General features: G+C 45.6%; 1 protein-coding gene across 1 annotated transcript in view; it reads right to left on the bottom strand.

Moving 5' to 3' along the window:
* The window catches only part of LOC103261235 (sterol 26-hydroxylase, mitochondrial), a 40,559-nt gene that overhangs the window by 19,473 nt on the left and 4,230 nt on the right, over positions 1-16,856 (bottom strand). The window contains exon 3 of the mRNA XM_008058861.2: positions 16,759-16,854. Coding sequence (XP_008057052.2) covers positions 16,759-16,854 — 96 coding nt within the window. The remainder of the gene's footprint in view (positions 1-16,758; positions 16,855-16,856) is intronic.

The following is a 16,856-nucleotide window of genomic DNA, read 5'->3' as shown; positions in this document are numbered from 1 at the left end:
GTTGCCCAGACTGGAGTGCAGTGGCCGCTCCCGGCCACCGCAGCCTCGACCTGCTGGGCTCCGGCGATCCTTCCGCCTCAGCCTTCCAGGTAGCCGGAATTACAGGCGCGCGCTACCGTGCCCGGCTGATTTTTTGATTTATTGTAGAGATGAGGTCTCGCTGCCCAGGCGGGTCTCGAACCCGCGGGCTCAGGCAATCCCCTCACCTCAGCCTCCCAAAGGCGCGGGATTACAGGCTGAGCCACCGAGCCCGGCTTCATTTTTTAAAAGCATATATATGGCATGGGGAAAACAGACAATGCCTGTTTATAATAGAATCATGGGTGTGTTTGTGTATGCACTTCACAAATGCTTATTAAGCACCTATGGATACAAGGCACTGTGCTCTGTGCTTGGGGTTGGGATTCTGGATGATCTGAATTTTCTTTTTTGTTTCTTTATATTTGCTGATTTCTCTACAATAAGCCTGAATTACTTCTGCAAGTCATTACAACTAAATATAAATGGGATTTTCTCTAAATGTGGCACGTAGCCACAAAATTAGCATGTGACTCATATTAATGGGATTGAAAAAGAAAAGGTAATTTGTATAGGGGAAAAACAGTGCCTGTCTCATTGCCATGTGCTTTGATCTCAGCTCTGTCATCCCCAGCTGGCGGTATCAGTTGAGGGGCCAGGGACTGCTTGGCTGGAGATTTTGTTCTAGTTTCAGCTCAGCGCTACCAGGCTGCGTGACTTTGCCATAGCACCCTTAAGACCTTCCATGTATCCACATACACAAAGTTTGAACTCAGCCTTCTCTGAGCCTAAACTGTTGATTACCCTGTGAGCCTCCTAAAATGAGGAAGAATGGGAGGCCTGTAAGGAGCTGCCATGAGGTGACCTCCCACTTCCCACTTGCCCCCCCGTCTCCTCGGGAGGCATCATGAGGCCACTTCTCATCACCTCGTGGGTTCTGCCGAGGTGCAGATTTTCTGCCCTGACCCCCACCCCCCAGAAAAGAGCTGTGGAATGTAAAACCCTTTAGCTGTGGTCTAGCAGGAGCCTCTCAACAACTCACATCCTTCCTTTCCTAAGGAGGATCAAAGGGCCCTCATGCGCTGGCCAGAATGTGTTGAGGACTCGACGGCAACCAAGGTTGTCAAACCTTTTTAGCCTTTTCAGATAGCGGGGCACAAGTCACTGTGGTACCAAGAACTACCCATGAATATGGTCAAAAAATTACTTTAACTGGATTTGGAAGTAACTCTCAGATTGGACAATGGACGGATGTCATCATGTAGGCATATTAATGAAGGCTTCTCCAGAGAAACAGAAACAGTAGGATGTATGTATATACAGAAGGTGACAAAACCACGTATACACTTTAAAAAAAATTTTTTTTGAGTTGGAGTCTCACTCTGTTGCCCAGGCTGGACTGCCACCCCAGCACCGACATACTGGGCTCCGACGATCCTTCTGCCTCAGTCTTCCAAGTAGCCAAAACTACAGGCACACGCTACCACACCTGGCTCATTTTTGATATATTGTAGAGATGAGGTCTTGCCAAGTTACCCAGGCTGGTCTCAAACCCGCGGGCTCAGACAGTCCACTCACCTCAGCCTCCCAAAGTGCTAGGATTACAGGCTGAGCCACCGAGCCCAGCCTACACATTTTAAGGAAGGAAAAAAACTGTATTAAAATTGCAATACTCCCAGCCTGGACAACTTGGCAAGATCTCTCCACAATAAATAAAAAAAATAGTTGGGCACAGTAGTGCGCACCTGTAGTTCCAGCTACTTGGAAGGCTGAGGTGGAAGGATCGTCTGGGCCCGGCAGATGGAGGCTGCAGTGACTGTGACCATGCCATTGCACACAAACCTGGGCAACAGAGTGAGATTCCAACTGAAAAAAATTTGCAATACTCAATATATAATGATAACAAACTGCAATTACAAGAGGTACTAAAGTGGTTACCATCAGCATCCAGACACTTCTGATTACAGCAAACTAAAAGTAATACATAGGTAACATCTCTTAAAATGTGTGTACTTTTTTTGGCACCCCAGTGTGTGTGTGTGTGTGTGTGTGTGTGTGTGTGTGTGTGTGTGTGTGTGTGTACAGAGAGAGAGAAAGAGAGTGAGAGAGATTTTACAGAATTAGCTCACTTGATTATGGGGATTGGCAAGTCTAAAATCTGCAGGGCTGGTCAGTAAGCTGGAAATTCCAGCAGAAGTCAATGTTGCAGTCTTGAAACTGAAGGTAGTCTGAAAGCAGAATCCCTTCCTCGTCTGGGGACTTCAGTCTTTTCACTTAAGACCTTCAACTGACAAGGGTCACCCATATTATGAAGGGTAATCTGCATTACTCAAAGTCTACTAATACAAGTGTTAATGACACCTACAAAATATCTTCTCCATAAAATCTAAACTGGTGTTTGACTAAACAACTGGGTGCCATAACCTAGTTAAGTTGACATAAAATTAATGATGATAGTGGATGAACCTTTTTGAGTCAATACACGTATTGTGGAAATAGATGTGTTAAGGAAATGCAGTACTTCTCTTGATTGTAAAAGGTGTTTCTAATAGGAAAATACCACAATTAGAACAGTGGTAAGGGATCAAGTGGACAACCAGAATCTGTTTTCTGACCTGAGCCACATCATATCACTAAAGTAGTATATGATGCCAGGGAAAGGAGAGAGGTGGAAGATCACTGCCTTGATTAAAAACTAGTAGAAACCTGGTTGGGTTCAGTGGCTCGTGCCTGTAATCCCAGCACTTTGGAAGGCAGAGGTGAGAGGATTGCCTGAGGCCAAGGGTTCAAGACCATCCTGGGCAACTTGGCAAGACCTCATCTCTATAATAAAGCAAAGAAAAAAAATTAGCCAGGCGTGGTGGTGTGTGCCTGTGGTTCCAGCTGCTTGGAAGGCTGAGGTAAGAGGATCGCCTGAGCCCAGCAGGTCAAGGCTGTGGTGGCTGTGAGCATGCCACTGCACTCCAGCCTGGGCACAGAGTGAAACTTTGACTCAAAAAGAAAAGAAAAGGACTAATAGAAACCACATGTTTAAGGAAACTATCCAACAGGCTGTACAGACTGCCCTCCCACTGGGGCCAGTTAGCCTTAGTGACAACCAATTATGCAGAATAGAGCCTATGGCCATCTAGGGGTTTGAACATGGAGCTTGACTGACATTGCCACCCAGAATACCTCATTTAAGAGATAATTACTGGTTTGTTATTGAGCACTGGCAGATATTGAGAAACCAGTAAGGTACGTCCTGACATCCTTATCATAGGATGGGCAGAAATGAGAAAGTGGGTATTATCTAATTAGTATCCCTTGCTAAATGGAAGTGTACAAGAAGTAAATGCAACATTAAATGATTAGCCAGTCACCCTCCGGATGAGCTGATTCAAATGCAAGATCTATGCCAGCAGCTCAGGTTTCTTGGGGGCACTGAGGCTCTTGACAATGACTTGGCCTGGTTCATGGGTGGATCAGCTAAGTTGAAGGCCCATGGGGTGTGCTGTGCTGCTGCTGCTGCACAGCCCTGATGGAGGATTTTTAAAGGGGAAATTGAAAATATAACTGGACAACCAAGTCTTAGCTCCCAGTGGGTCACAGGTTCAAGAAAGTCAGTTTGGACTCTAAACGTGGCAGTTCACCCAAAAAGTACCTCCCATTTGATTGGCTGTAAGTGACCCAACCCAGTAATTAATCCTTCTCATTCTACTATTTTTCTTCCCAACCTACTCCTTAGAGAACCAGGCTACAGGAATCTGCAAGCCCCAAGAAGAATCAGAAAGCAAACAGCTCTAATTTGGTGCTTCTGTTGCCACAGGTTTATGCTTGCTGACCTGGGGCAATCATGGATAGTGATGATAATGATCATATATATAAGTTCACAACTCCTAAGATGGTCCTGATGTAGGCCACAAGTCAAGGGGTGGGATGTTCTAGGATGGTGCACGGTATACAAGGAAGAAACTACTGAGCCACCTAAGGACAAATCAAGGTATCCATGTGGGTAGGACATGAGGAAGGCTGGGAAAAGGGGGGAAGTGCTTGCTACAGGGACTAGTCATCCTGATTGTATGGCTGTGGAAGGAGAACAACACTGGTCTGTGGGACATCAGGGACCAGCTCTGGGAGGCCAAGGGTGGAGGAAGGGACTACTGATCTCTCTCTCCCAGCTCTCGTCTACAGGGCTTCTAAGCCAGACTGCTGCTGCCACTGGCCTCAACTTGACTACTGCCAACAAGGAATCTGAATTCAAGAACTCATATATTATGTATATATTTTTTGTTTCTGTTTTTGTTTTGTTTTGTTTTTTGGAGTCAGGACTCACTCTGTTGCCCAGGCTGGAGTACAGTGGCATGATCACAGCTCACTGCAGCCTTAACCTCCTGGGCTCCTGGGATCCTTCCGTTTCAGCCTTCCAAAGAGCCACCACACCTGGCTGATTTTTAAATTTTTTTTGTAAAGACAAGGCCTCACTATGTTCCCAGGCTAGACTCAAATTCTTGAGCTCAAACAATCCACCTGCCTCAGCCTCCTAAAATGCTGGGATTATAGGCATGAGCCACCACACCCAGCCTGAATCCAAGAACTCTTAGATACTTCCAATAGTCACAGACTTCAGAAAGGACTATCCTCCACTAAAGACAATGGAACAAGATGAACTTTGTGGACACTGATTTGGTCTCACCTTATTATTGTTGGCCTCTTTTGCACATTTGTCACAGATTGCTCCAAACTCGTCCGCATGGGTAGTAATAGGCAATGGTATTGCTCTGGACTTCTTGAGGAGGGTATGTGTGGCTGGCAACGGCTCTAGTTAACTCCAGATGGGAAGCCTGGCTGCGATCAATCTTCCAAGTAGACCTGATCAGTATCAACAAGCCAACCCTAAATCTAGCAGCTATCAGTTGGATAAACAGGAGGGATGTAACTTTAGGCGCAGTTATGTACAGCCTTGTCTGATATTGCCTAAGACAAACAGAACAGATGTGACACAACCCTCTATCAGTAAAAGTAACTAGAGTATCTGACAGGGGTGGCCTATGCTTCTGAGAATTCTTAGTTGGATGCGTGAAAGGTTGGAGTGGAGTTGCTGGGAACCAGCCCCAATCTGGCAACCTTGTACATGTCCATGCATGCAAAGACTTGGGCCACAGCTTATGAGTTTGGCGGGAACACTGTGATCCTTCTGGAACACAAAAAAATGTGAAGCCTGTATAAAGCTATCATAAGCCACTTCCCACTCACCTTCCTGTGTCACCTGGCAGGCTGCCATGAGACCATTTCATCACCTCCCTCCTGGGTTCTGATGAGATATGAGGCTTTCTACCCTGCTCCCTCAGAAAAGGGCTACAGAGTATAAAACCCCCTAGCTGCAATCTAGTAGGAGCACCTCAGAAACAGGTCACCCTACATCTCCCATTGCAGTCATTTGTCCCCTTGTATTTTGGTGTTGTCCTTTTGGGTAGGTGGGACAAGGAGCTTCGGCTTATTCTTCTTTTCACTGTCTATGTAAGTAATAAGCCATCTAAATCTGAAAGTGACTCGTTTTATTTTTGCTAGTCGAATCTGTCAGGCTTTGGCCTTCACTTGTCTTACATGTGTGACTGTAACATTTATTTCCTTATCAGTTAAACAAGGGAATTATCCTACTACTGTGCCCCTGGGGTACACTGTGGCTAGCCCACATGTGAAGGCTGGATAAGCCAACGCAGGCCTGGCAGCTGTTAGCTAAATTACAGGTACAGTCCTTGAAAGGCACTACTCCACCTTCAAGGCAAAGGTTCATCAACTGGGGTGCACAGAGGCTGGAAGTCAGGGGGGAGAGCTGAAATCCTATACAGTATGCTACGCATAAACTCATTTGTTTGGTTTTTGCTGTAGAGAGCGCCACGGCTTTCAGACTTTCAAAGAGTTGGAAACCCAAACTCTTTGAAATTTAGGAAACTTAGCTCTGAGTTGTATGTACCTTGAAAACTCAAAAAGTGATACTGAGCTAAAAAGTGGAAATAATTCAAATATCCACCAGTAGGTGAATGCCAACACAAGTTACGGCATATCCCTACAGAAAAATGAGGAAAAGGAATGAAGCCCTGATACTTGCTACAACATGGAGGGACCCTGATATCATCCTACTAGGAGAAGGAAGCCTGTCCCAAAAGACCACATTTGTATACATGATTCCTTTCATATGCAATGTCCATCATAGGCAGATCCATAGAGACAGAAAGTAGATTCGCGGTCGCCAGGGGCTGCTAAAGTTTACCAGGTTTTTTTCTAGAGTGATGATTGCACTCTATGAATATGCTGAAAACCATTTCATTGTTAAATGGGCCAGCTGCGTGGTATGCAATTATATCTCAATAAAGCTGCTACCAAAAACAAAAACAAAAAACCCCACCTGGAATCCATAACCCCTTTACCCCAAACTGTATACTTCATTTAGATGTTCTATTCTGCCAGTTTCGTTTTTACGGATAGTGGGCTCCTTAGCAGGGCTCTCAGCATAGCAAAACAACACAAACAGCAAGCACATAGCCCTGAGGACAAAAGTGAATTCACAAACGTCAAGTGCTGTTCTGCCAATGTCAACAAACCAGCCCTAAAGCTAGCAGCCAACAGTTGGACAAACAGGAGAGATGCAACTTTAGGCACAGGCCATGCCTTCACCTATGTTGACAGATGCCAGAAGGAAGTTCTATTTGGGGTCAAAGGCAAAGAGGAGTCCAGCTGGGACAGCCCTGTCACAGTGCTGTCAAAGTGTCATCAGGAGTTAACCCCAATCCCCTCACACAAATGGAATTCACATTTCCAAATGACAGGAGGTGCTAAACAATTAGCAGCATTCCCAGGTTCTCCTTGCTCCATGCCTTGCCTCAGATGATCTCTTCCAAGACCAGACCAAGCCAATGGCACCATTTGGAGTTTTGATGAGCAAAATTACTTGTTTTTTATTACAAATATTTTAATGTTAAAAATTTGAGAAAATAATATCATAAACACCCATATACCCATTCTCCAAGAATTAAGAAGTGTTCATATTTATCACTTCAATATTTTTTTTTTTGAGTTGGAGTCTCACTCCTTCGCCCAGGTTGGAGTGCAGTGATACGCAAGCTCATGGCCACCCCAGCATCGACCTGCTGCCTCCGGCGATCCTTCCACCTCAGCCTTCCAAGTAGCCGGAATTACAGACACGCACTACCATGCCCGGCTATTTTTTATTTTATTGTAGAAACAAGGTCTTGCCAAGTTGCTCGGGCTGGTCTCGAACCCGCAGTCTCAGGCAATTCACTCGCCTCGGCCTCCCAAAGTGTTGGGATTACAGGCTGAGCCACCGAGTCCTCAATATTTTTTAAATGAAAAATGTTAAATACAAAATCTCTTTCTTAGCCTTCTCCAGTCCCTTGGCCCTCCCTCCCCAAAGTAACCACTACCCTGAATTTGAAGCTTATCCTTCCTGCCAGTGTCTATATAACTTACTTAGTTATTTAATTTGATTTTTTTTTTTTGAGTCGGAGGCTAACTCTGTCACCCAGACTGGAGTGCAGTGGTACGCTCATGGCCACTGTGGCCTCTATCTACTGGGCTCAGGTGATCCTTCTGCCTCATCCTTCCAAGCAACTGGAACCATGTATACCACGCCCAGCTAATTTTTTTTATTTATTGTAGAAACAATACAGGCTGGTCTCAAACACCTGAGCTCAGGCAATCCTCTCGCCTCTGCCTCCCAAAGTGCTGGGATACAGACTTGAGCCACCGTGCCCAGCTTTAATTTGATTTTTAATTTTAAATAACATGGAGATGGAATCTTGCTGTGTTACTCAGGCTAGTCTTGATCCCCTGGGCTCAAACAGTCCTCCCATTTCGGCCTCCCAAAATGCTGGGATTACAGCCACAAGTCACTTCACCTGGCCTATAACTGTAACATGTATGTATGTACATATCCAATGGCAACCTATAGTATTTTTGTGTGGTTTAAAATTCATAGAAGTGGTATTCTATTGTACATATCATTCTATATTCAACTTTGTTTTTGAGTTATCTATACTGATAAAGCATTTGTGCATTCATTATGACTACTGTATAGTACTCCACTGTATGACTATATCGGGATTTATTTATCCTGTCCATGGGCATTTAACATGTTTCTGAATTTTTTGATTTTATAAACAAATCTGCAAAGAGACATTTTTGTGCTTGTTTGCAGCCATTACTTCAATAATCAGAAAAATGTCTATTTTGATGCAAGATTGCAGAACTGTCTTAAGTTACAAAGATATGTACCAGAGAGTTGGAGAGCAAGTATTTCCCTCTGATTTTGCAATCTAGAGAAAGAGTAGGATGAGGGTAGAGGAAGATCTGTGAGTGATCCAGAAAAGGTTTCCCTGGGATGCTCTCAGCTCGGAGGCCCTCAGGAAACAAGAAGGACTTCCCACCCCACCACCACATCCCTCAACATCCAGAGGCAAGCTTCTGGAAGCTGAGAACACCTTCATTTACAAGCCATGCTGGGCTGGAATGAACAATAAAAGTAGGACAGAAGTGAATGATCAGCAGTGGATGCAGAGCTGAAAAGAGGAAGTAGACACAGAGATAGACATCAAAAGTAAGGACACAGAGCCAAAGAGGGGTGCAAGAGAGGAAGATATAGCCGGGCTCGGTGGCTCAGCCTGTAATCCCGCGCTTTGGGAGGCTGAGGTGAGTGGATTGCCTGAGCCCATGGGTTCGAGACCCGCCTGGGCAGCAGCAAGGCCTCATCTCTACAATAAGTCAAAAAATCAGCCGGGCGTGGTAGTGCATGCCTGTAATTCCGGCTACTCGGAAGGCTGAGGAGGAAGGAGTGCTGGAGCCCAGCAGGCGAGGCTGTGGTGGCCGGGAGCGGCCACTGCACTCCAGTCTGGGCAACAGAGTGAGACTCCAACTCAAAAAAAAAAAAAAAAAAAAAAGAGAGGAAGATATGTCAAAAGACCCCAGAGTATTATATTGGACAAGGATGTGTTTGGTCAGCCATTCTTTTTCTCCTATTCTAGATGTTTTTGTTGTTGCTATTTTAAAAAATTGTACAAAGTGATAAATACATGCACACGGTTAAAATTCAAAGACTGCAAAAGAATATGAAATGAAAAGTATTCCTCCTAACTCTTACCTCCAGAGCCCAAGACCCCTACATAGAGGCAACCATTGTTACCAATTCCTTGTGTGTCCTCCCAGAGATATTTTATGCATACACAAACATTTACATAGATGCATATATACTCCACACTTTCTTTATCCACAAAAGATGGCATATTGTATTGTTTTGCACCTTAATTTCTTCCCATCTCTTAGCAAGCAATTCATATCAGTATAATAGATCTGTGCCTATCCTTTTTTTTTATTTTTTAGTTGGAGTTTCACTCTGTCGCCCAGGCTGGAGTGCAGTGGCACGCTCACGGACACTGCAGCTTCGACCTGCTGGGTTCAGGTGATCCTTCTGCCTCAGCCTTTCAAGTAGCTGAAACTATAGGCACGCACCACCACCCTGGCTAATTTTTTTCTTTATTTATTGTAGAGATGAGGTCTTGCCAAGTTGCCCAGGCTGATCTCGAACCCATGAGCTCAGGCAATCCTCTCACCTCGGCCTCCTGACATGCTGGGATTATGGGTGTGAGTCACTGTGCCCAGCAGTGCCTATCCTTTTTAATGGTTGCATCAAATTACTTTGTATGGATGTACCATAACTTAATTAGTCCCCTCCTGTGAAATAGTTAAGTCATTCTAATCTTTCCCAACCACAAATAAAGCTATCTTAAATATTCTTGACTATCTCTTTAACTATAATAGTTTATCTGTAAGATAAAACTCTGACAGTACAATTGTGAAATTGGTATGATCCACACATTTTTGGCTTTAATATTTAGTTTCATATTCTTATCCCTGAGGCTTATAGGCAGTGTACCCAGTTGTGCCACAGCCTCAAAGACAACATATAGATGTCTGCCAGATAACCCTGAAAAATACTCAAGCCCTGTCAAGGTAACTGGAGAATAGTCTCTGGAAGGTGTGGTGGTAACATGAGTACTTGGGAAGAAAATCCATCTAATCAAAAGTATTAGCCAAGATGAAGAAAGAATGGGGGTGGTCTTTGTGAAGTCCAGGAAAGGAGAGCCAAACAGCAAGAATTTGGCAGCATTTGTTGCTCACTATTTAAGGGAGAAAGATCCATAACTTCATGGAAAAGCACCAGAGAAATGCATTCAAACAGGTTTCTCCAAGACCTAGATGGAATTTACTTCCACACGGTTCTGCTCCTTTGGTTCTGGGTCCTTGCACACCAAGCAGGCCAGTGAAGTTACTAATTTCTCTCCCCAAGTACCTGAATCCTGGGAAAGGGGTATAGTGGATTAAAGATGGCTATGGACCCCTTAACATGCCTCCCATTAAGAGGTGATGTCTAGCCGGGCACGGTGGCTCACACCTGTAATCCCAGCACTCTGGGAGGCAGAGGCGAAAGGATTGCCTGAGTCCAAGGGTTCGAGACCAGCCTGGGCAACTTGGTGAGACCTCGTCTCTATAATAAATCAAAAAATAAGTCAGGCATGGTAGTGCATGACTATAGTTCCAGTTACCTGGAAGGCTGAGGCAGATGGATCGCTAGAGCCCAACAGGTTGACGCTGGGGTGGCTGTGAGTGTGCCACTGCACTCCAGCCTGGGCGATGGAGTGAGATTCCAACTCAAAAAAAAAAAAAAAAGGTGACGTCTTGCTGGGTGCAGCGGCTTACATCTGTAATCTCAGCAATTTGGAAGGCAGAGGCAAGAGGATTGCCTGAGTCCATAGGTTCGAGACCAGCCTGGGCAACTTGGCAAGACCTTGTCTCTACAATAAATCAAAAAATAAGCCAGGCATGGAAGACTGAGGTGGAAAGATTACCTGAACCCAGCAGGTCAAGGTTGCAGTGGCCATGAGTGTGCCACTGCACTCCAGCCTGGGCAACAGAGTGAGACTTTGACTCAAAAAAAAAAAAAAAAAGAGGTGACATCTATGTCTCCTCTAGGACACATACTAAGATCTGTAACTGCTTTGACAAGTGGAATACAGTACCTATGCTGCTGTGACACAGTTTCCAGACTAAGGCCTTAAGAAACTGGCAACTTAGCCGGGCTTGGTGGCTCAGCCTGTAATCCCAGCACTTTGGGAGGCTGAGGTGAGTGGATTGCCTGAGCCCGCGGGTTCGTGCATGAGCAACTTGACAAGACCTCATCTCTACAGTAAATCAAAAGTTAGCCGGGTGTGGTAGCGCGCGCCTGGAGTTCCAGCTACTTGGAAGGCTGAGGCGGAAGGATCGCCGTAGCCCAGCAGGTCGAGGCTGCGGTGGCCGGGAGCGGCCACTGCACTCCAGTCTGGGTGACAGAGTGAGACTCCAACTCAAAAAAAAAAAAAGCAACTGGCAACTTTCACTTTCTGTGTCTTAGAACATTCACTCTGGGGAAAGCCAGCACATGCACGAAGAAATCCAATTATCCTTAGACCACCATGCTGCAAGGAAACCCAAGCTAGCTATAAGGAGACCAAACCAGACCAGGCACCAAACAGGAAACTGGTGAAACCATTGACCATTCCAGCCCCAGCAGACGTGACATGCCAGACAAAATCCAGACCCGAGGGCTAGACACATGGCCCCACTAGAGCAATCCTGGCTATCTTTAGCCATTTGAGCTGAAGTCCCAATCCATCATGGAGCAGAGATAAGTCATTTCCACTGTGCCCCGCCCAAATACCTGACCCACAACATTCTCACTATAACAAAATGCTGTTTTAAACCACCATGATTTGGGATAGTTTTTTATGCAGCAGTAGATAACTAGAATGGGGGGGTTCTATGATCCCTGGGAGGTATGACCTTTGTTTTGTGCTGCTGTTGAGACTGGTAATTTATAAAAAACAGAAAAGTATTTCTTCTTGCTGTATTATCCCATGGTAGAAGGCAGAGGGGGGAGAGAACATGCATATGGTAGATGATTAATTTATCCTTTTCTCAGGAACCCACTTCCACAATTACAGACCCACTCCTGCTAAAATGGAATTAATGGATTATAGTGGTAGTGGGTTAGGTATTACAGGATATCTAATGACCTCTTAAAGGTCCCACCTCTTGGCCGGGCTCGGTGGCTCAGCCTGTAATCCCAGCACTTTGGGAGGACAAGGCGAGTGAATTGCCTGAGCCCATGGGTTCAAGACCTGCCCGGGCAACTTGACGAGACCTTTTCTCACAATAAATCAAAAACGAGCCGGGTGTAGTAGCGTGTGCCTGTAGTTCTGGCTACTTGGAAGGCTGAGGTGGAAGGATCACCGGAGCCCAGCAGGTCGAGGCTGCGGTGGCCGGGAGAGTGCCACTGCCCTCCAGCCTGGGTGACAGAGCGAGATTTCGACTAAAAAAAAAAAAAAAGGCCCACCTCTCAACACTGTTGCATTGGGGATCAAGTTTTCAACACATTCAAGTCATAGCACGTGTCACTAAACAAACCTCTGGGCACACACATCTGTTCCTGTGGATCTGGGCAAAGTAGGTCAGGCCCCAATTGTCTGCCCATGTTGAATATGTTGACAAAATTGAGCTTCCGAGCCTGAAGTGCTGAGAAACTCAAAGGCCAAGATTGTTCGATCTGCCCACCTTTCTTACTATCTCTCCTTTACTCTGTCTCATGTCAAACAAGCCAGATCAGGGAACTGGATAGAATGTCACAAGGAAGTTTACCATCAGATGTGTCCGCTGCTCAGCATCACTCATGTCACCTCCTCTGTGCCGAAGACTGTGCCTAGCACTGGGGTAACAGAGGTGGGACATAGGCCCAGACCACAGAGCTTCACAGCCCAATCTCTAAGCCATATAAACAGGTGATGATAAGAGACATGAAATGACACATATGCGCACAGGGAATCGGGAGCTCAGGAGGGGCCACAGACCCAGATAGTTCACAATAAGAGCTACAGAATAGATACCTCATCATTCTCGGGATCAATATATATTTGAAAACTATAAATTTTATATAAACTGACATATAAATTTAACATATGTTCGTATTTTGCTTTTCAGCACTCGTTATGAAGGAGAAAGGTGCTGGCATTAATGGAGTAAGACTATTTTTACATTTCCCAATTTCTACCCTATCCCTATAATGCTTCCCTAAGCTGATGTTATTACTCTTACATATAGTAATGCAGTTTTTTACAGCTGGGGGTACAGGGGACCTTGTGGTTGGCTGTCCCTATGCCCATTCCACTCCCCTTCCTACCTAATTTGGGTAGGAAGGACCCCAACCCCAGCTTTAAGGATCAGTTGGCATGGAGCTAAGCTAATTAGGGTGTGTCTGTCTCCCCCTGGCCATATGATGTGTTCAGAGATGGGTAATTAACCTAGGTCAAGCAGTCAACCAACATCTTCCAAGAAAACTGCAGAAAAACAAAGCTGTAACTTTTTTGGCATTTAATTTAGAGATGAGGTCACACTATGTGCCCAGGCTGGTCTCCTGGACTTAAGCAATCCTCCTGCCTCAGCCTCCTGAGTACCTGGGAATACAGGTACATGCCAAAGCTGTAGCTTTTGTGAATCACTGAATCTCTAGTGCAAAGTCCACATGAAGGACATTCAGCTATTGGAGCTTTCAGTTCTATGAGCCAATAAAGCTGATTTGAGTGGCAACCAGACAAATATTATTATCATTATTTTATTTATTTATTTTTAGGGAGATAGAGTCCCTCTGTCATCCAGGCTGGAGTAACAAATTCTGATACAAAGTGGATCACTGAAACACATCCTCTTCCTCAAAAGGACTGTTAACTGGCCCTTATAGATGTACAATACTCTGCTCTTTATTAACTCACATGTGGTGAGAAATGCTAATGTATCTCTCATGGACAGCCCAAGTTCGAGTGACCCAAGATCTTTGGACACAAGGACTGAAACCAGGGATCTCTCCTTGACCCGGTCCTGGGCTTTCCTTTAAAAGGCCACACATTCCTAGCTTTCTATTGTTTCCTCTTCCTCCTTCTAAGGCCATCTAGGATTTCTTGGTAGTTACTGCTCTAGAGATAATACTGAGCAGATCTTTCCCTGAGAACTGCTCAGTTCTCACTCCTGAGGCATTCACTAGACCTCTCCCATCTCTAGAGGTTAAATCAAACGGGAAGTCAACAGGACTCTGGTTTCTTGGCTTAAAAGAGCTGGGTCCACAAGGAGTGATTTTTTGGCCATCTCTCAGTACCTTGTGATCTGCCCCCTGTAAACCTGAAATAATAGAAAGGACCAGAATCCAGTTTTAAAGAGTTTATTCAAGCAAAAATCTGGGAATGGACAGTTTATTCAAGTAAAAATCTCAACCCCCAATCTGGCTTTCTATGGTGTGTGACTCAGATCTGCCTCTTCATCTTGGATGGTGCCAGATCAGAGCCAGAAATGTAGTCAGTGCTCCAAAGTTAAATTCTTGCTTACAGAGGCAGAAAACAAAGGTTAGTAGGATTTTTCTATACAAGATTGGTTTATGAGTTACAATCTGAATAGTTACAGCTTGTTTTCTTTTCCATGTGGCTTGTTTTCATTTTCTTTCCAATTTAAAAGAGTATATTTAACATTTCATCTTAAGACAGTGTGATAGCCATGAAGTCTTTGTGTGAGAAAGGTAAGAGAGAAGTTCATCTATAATGAACAGTGAAAGAGAAAAAGGTCTTCCCTGGAATCCTTATAGGCATTTACAACATTTTACAAAACAATGTAGGTAAGGAAGAAAGCTAATCTATAATTAGAGGAACAAAGGTTACAGCTGCTTACATTACAGCCGCCTGTTTATGTGATTTGAGTTCCATAATCACATAATCACCTTCCCTTAAAGTTCCAACAGCTTAGATTTTGAATTACTTATTTGCCACACTACTAAGTCTCAGAAACACGAGCCCAGCAGGGAAGGCCTCAGGAGAGACAGCAGCCACAGAGGCTGGGTGCAGAGGATTCAGCCCTGGCTGTAGTCAGTTTTGTCCTTCAAACCCTCAGAGTCATTTTCTCCTGCATCCGCAACCCCCAGTCTGGCTTTCTGTGGAGTGTGGCTCAGATCTCATTCTCCATCTTGGATGCTGCCATACCCAAGCCTTTGTCACTCTACACCACGACCTGCATAGTGTTTCTCGTAGGCCATCTTCATCCCATGCCTGTTCAAGAGCCTACCATAGCCCCTCAGAGGACCCAGGACCCTGAGCCTGGTCTTTAAGGCCATTCTCAAAGGCCTGGCCTGGCCCCAGTTCCCACAGCTCCCTCATTTTTGACTCCTTCCCCAGCACAGACACATGGCCAGCAGATGGTTGGCCAATGCAGCGAAAGGCCTGCCTACTTCTCCCATGGTCAGTGACTACCACATACCCCTGTAGAGGGCACTTGTGAATCAAAGCTCTGTCCCCCAACCTTAGAACAACTTCTCCTCCCAGAGTTCTCTCTCTGAAGTTACCGTTTATTGATTTACTTACTTCTTTGTCTTCCTCCAAGGAACACATAAGCCCCATGAAAACAGGGATCTCATTTCAGTGAACTGCAGCACTGAAAACCATGCCTGGGACATGGTAAGTTTATTAATATTCATTGATAGTCATTAGGAAGACGGATTCCACATTAATCCCTAAAACCTCATCTCCTAAAACCTCTCCAACTCAGGCAACATTGGTCAGTGGTAGGTTTTCCAGTCTCTGCAGTAGGCAGAGGGCTATCTGTCATGCCTGCTCATCTCTGTGTTCCATTAGAAAAATCCTTCTTATTGGACATTTATTTATTTTCGTTTTATTCCGAGCTAGGGTCTTGCTCTGTCACCCAAGCTGGAGTGCAGTGTCACGATCATAGCTCACTGAAACCTTGAACTCCTGACTTCAAGCAATCCTCTTGCCTGGGCTTCCCAAAGGGCTGACATTATGAATTTTTTTTTTTCCTTTCGAGTTGGAGTCTCACTCTGTAGCACAGGCTAATGCGCAGGAGCATGCTCACAGCCACTGCAGCCTCTACCGGCTGGGCTCAGGTGATCCTTTCACCTCAGCCTTACAAGTAGCTGGAACTATAGGCATGCACCACCACACCTAGGCAATTTTAAAATTTTATTTGTAGAGACAAAGTCTCACCAAGTTGCTCAGGCTGGTCTCGAACGCCTGGGCTCTGCCTCCCAAAGTGCTGGGATGACGGGTGTAAGCTACCCGGCCTCGCTGACATTAACTGCTTAATAACAAAAATGCACCTTTTCCTTGTTGTCTATGATTCTACTTTCACTTCCTGAAAAGCAACATCGTTTTTTCCCCTAAGGAGAAATTCACTTTGCAAATTACTGAAAGGCTTCTGTAACTCTCCTGAAGTGACTTCCTTTGGGAAAAGTCTGTGGTAGACACGAACCCCACAGAATCAGGGATTCTAACATCTGTCAGCTTATATGTTTGCATCTGCTGTTCTCTTCCCAGGACAGCCCCTCCTCTCCGAGGCTCTGTCCCCTTGAAGCCTCCAGGTCGCCCACTTGCTGGTGCCCTCCTGATTGACCCCACTCACCGACCCGCTTATTTCAGCTCAAGGGGATCTGCCCGCAAGTCGCACTTTCTCCCCACAGATTTCCCGCGAATGACCCTGGCCTCAGTGAGTCCCGGGCTAGGTCCCCGCGTCCCCGGCTTTCTGTCCAACGCCTCCTCCATCTGCAGCCTCTGTGTCCCGGTGCCCTCCCTCCAGCCCCAGGTCGCGGTGCCCCCGCCCGCTCACCTGGAGCTGATGCATCTGCAGAGCGTAGCCTCGCACGAACACCTGGAACAGGAAGCGCAGCGGCCCCACGCTCGGAATCTCCGCTGAGCTCCGCAGCC

Source organism: Carlito syrichta, unplaced genomic scaffold (genome assembly GCF_000164805.1).
Source record: "Carlito syrichta isolate Samal-C Ts95f unplaced genomic scaffold, Tarsius_syrichta-2.0.1 Scaffold303646, whole genome shotgun sequence".
NCBI lineage: Eukaryota > Metazoa > Chordata > Mammalia > Primates > Tarsiidae > Carlito > Carlito syrichta.
The sequence above is the reverse complement of the archived record's forward strand: the minus strand, read 5'-3'. Positions and strand labels throughout refer to the sequence as shown.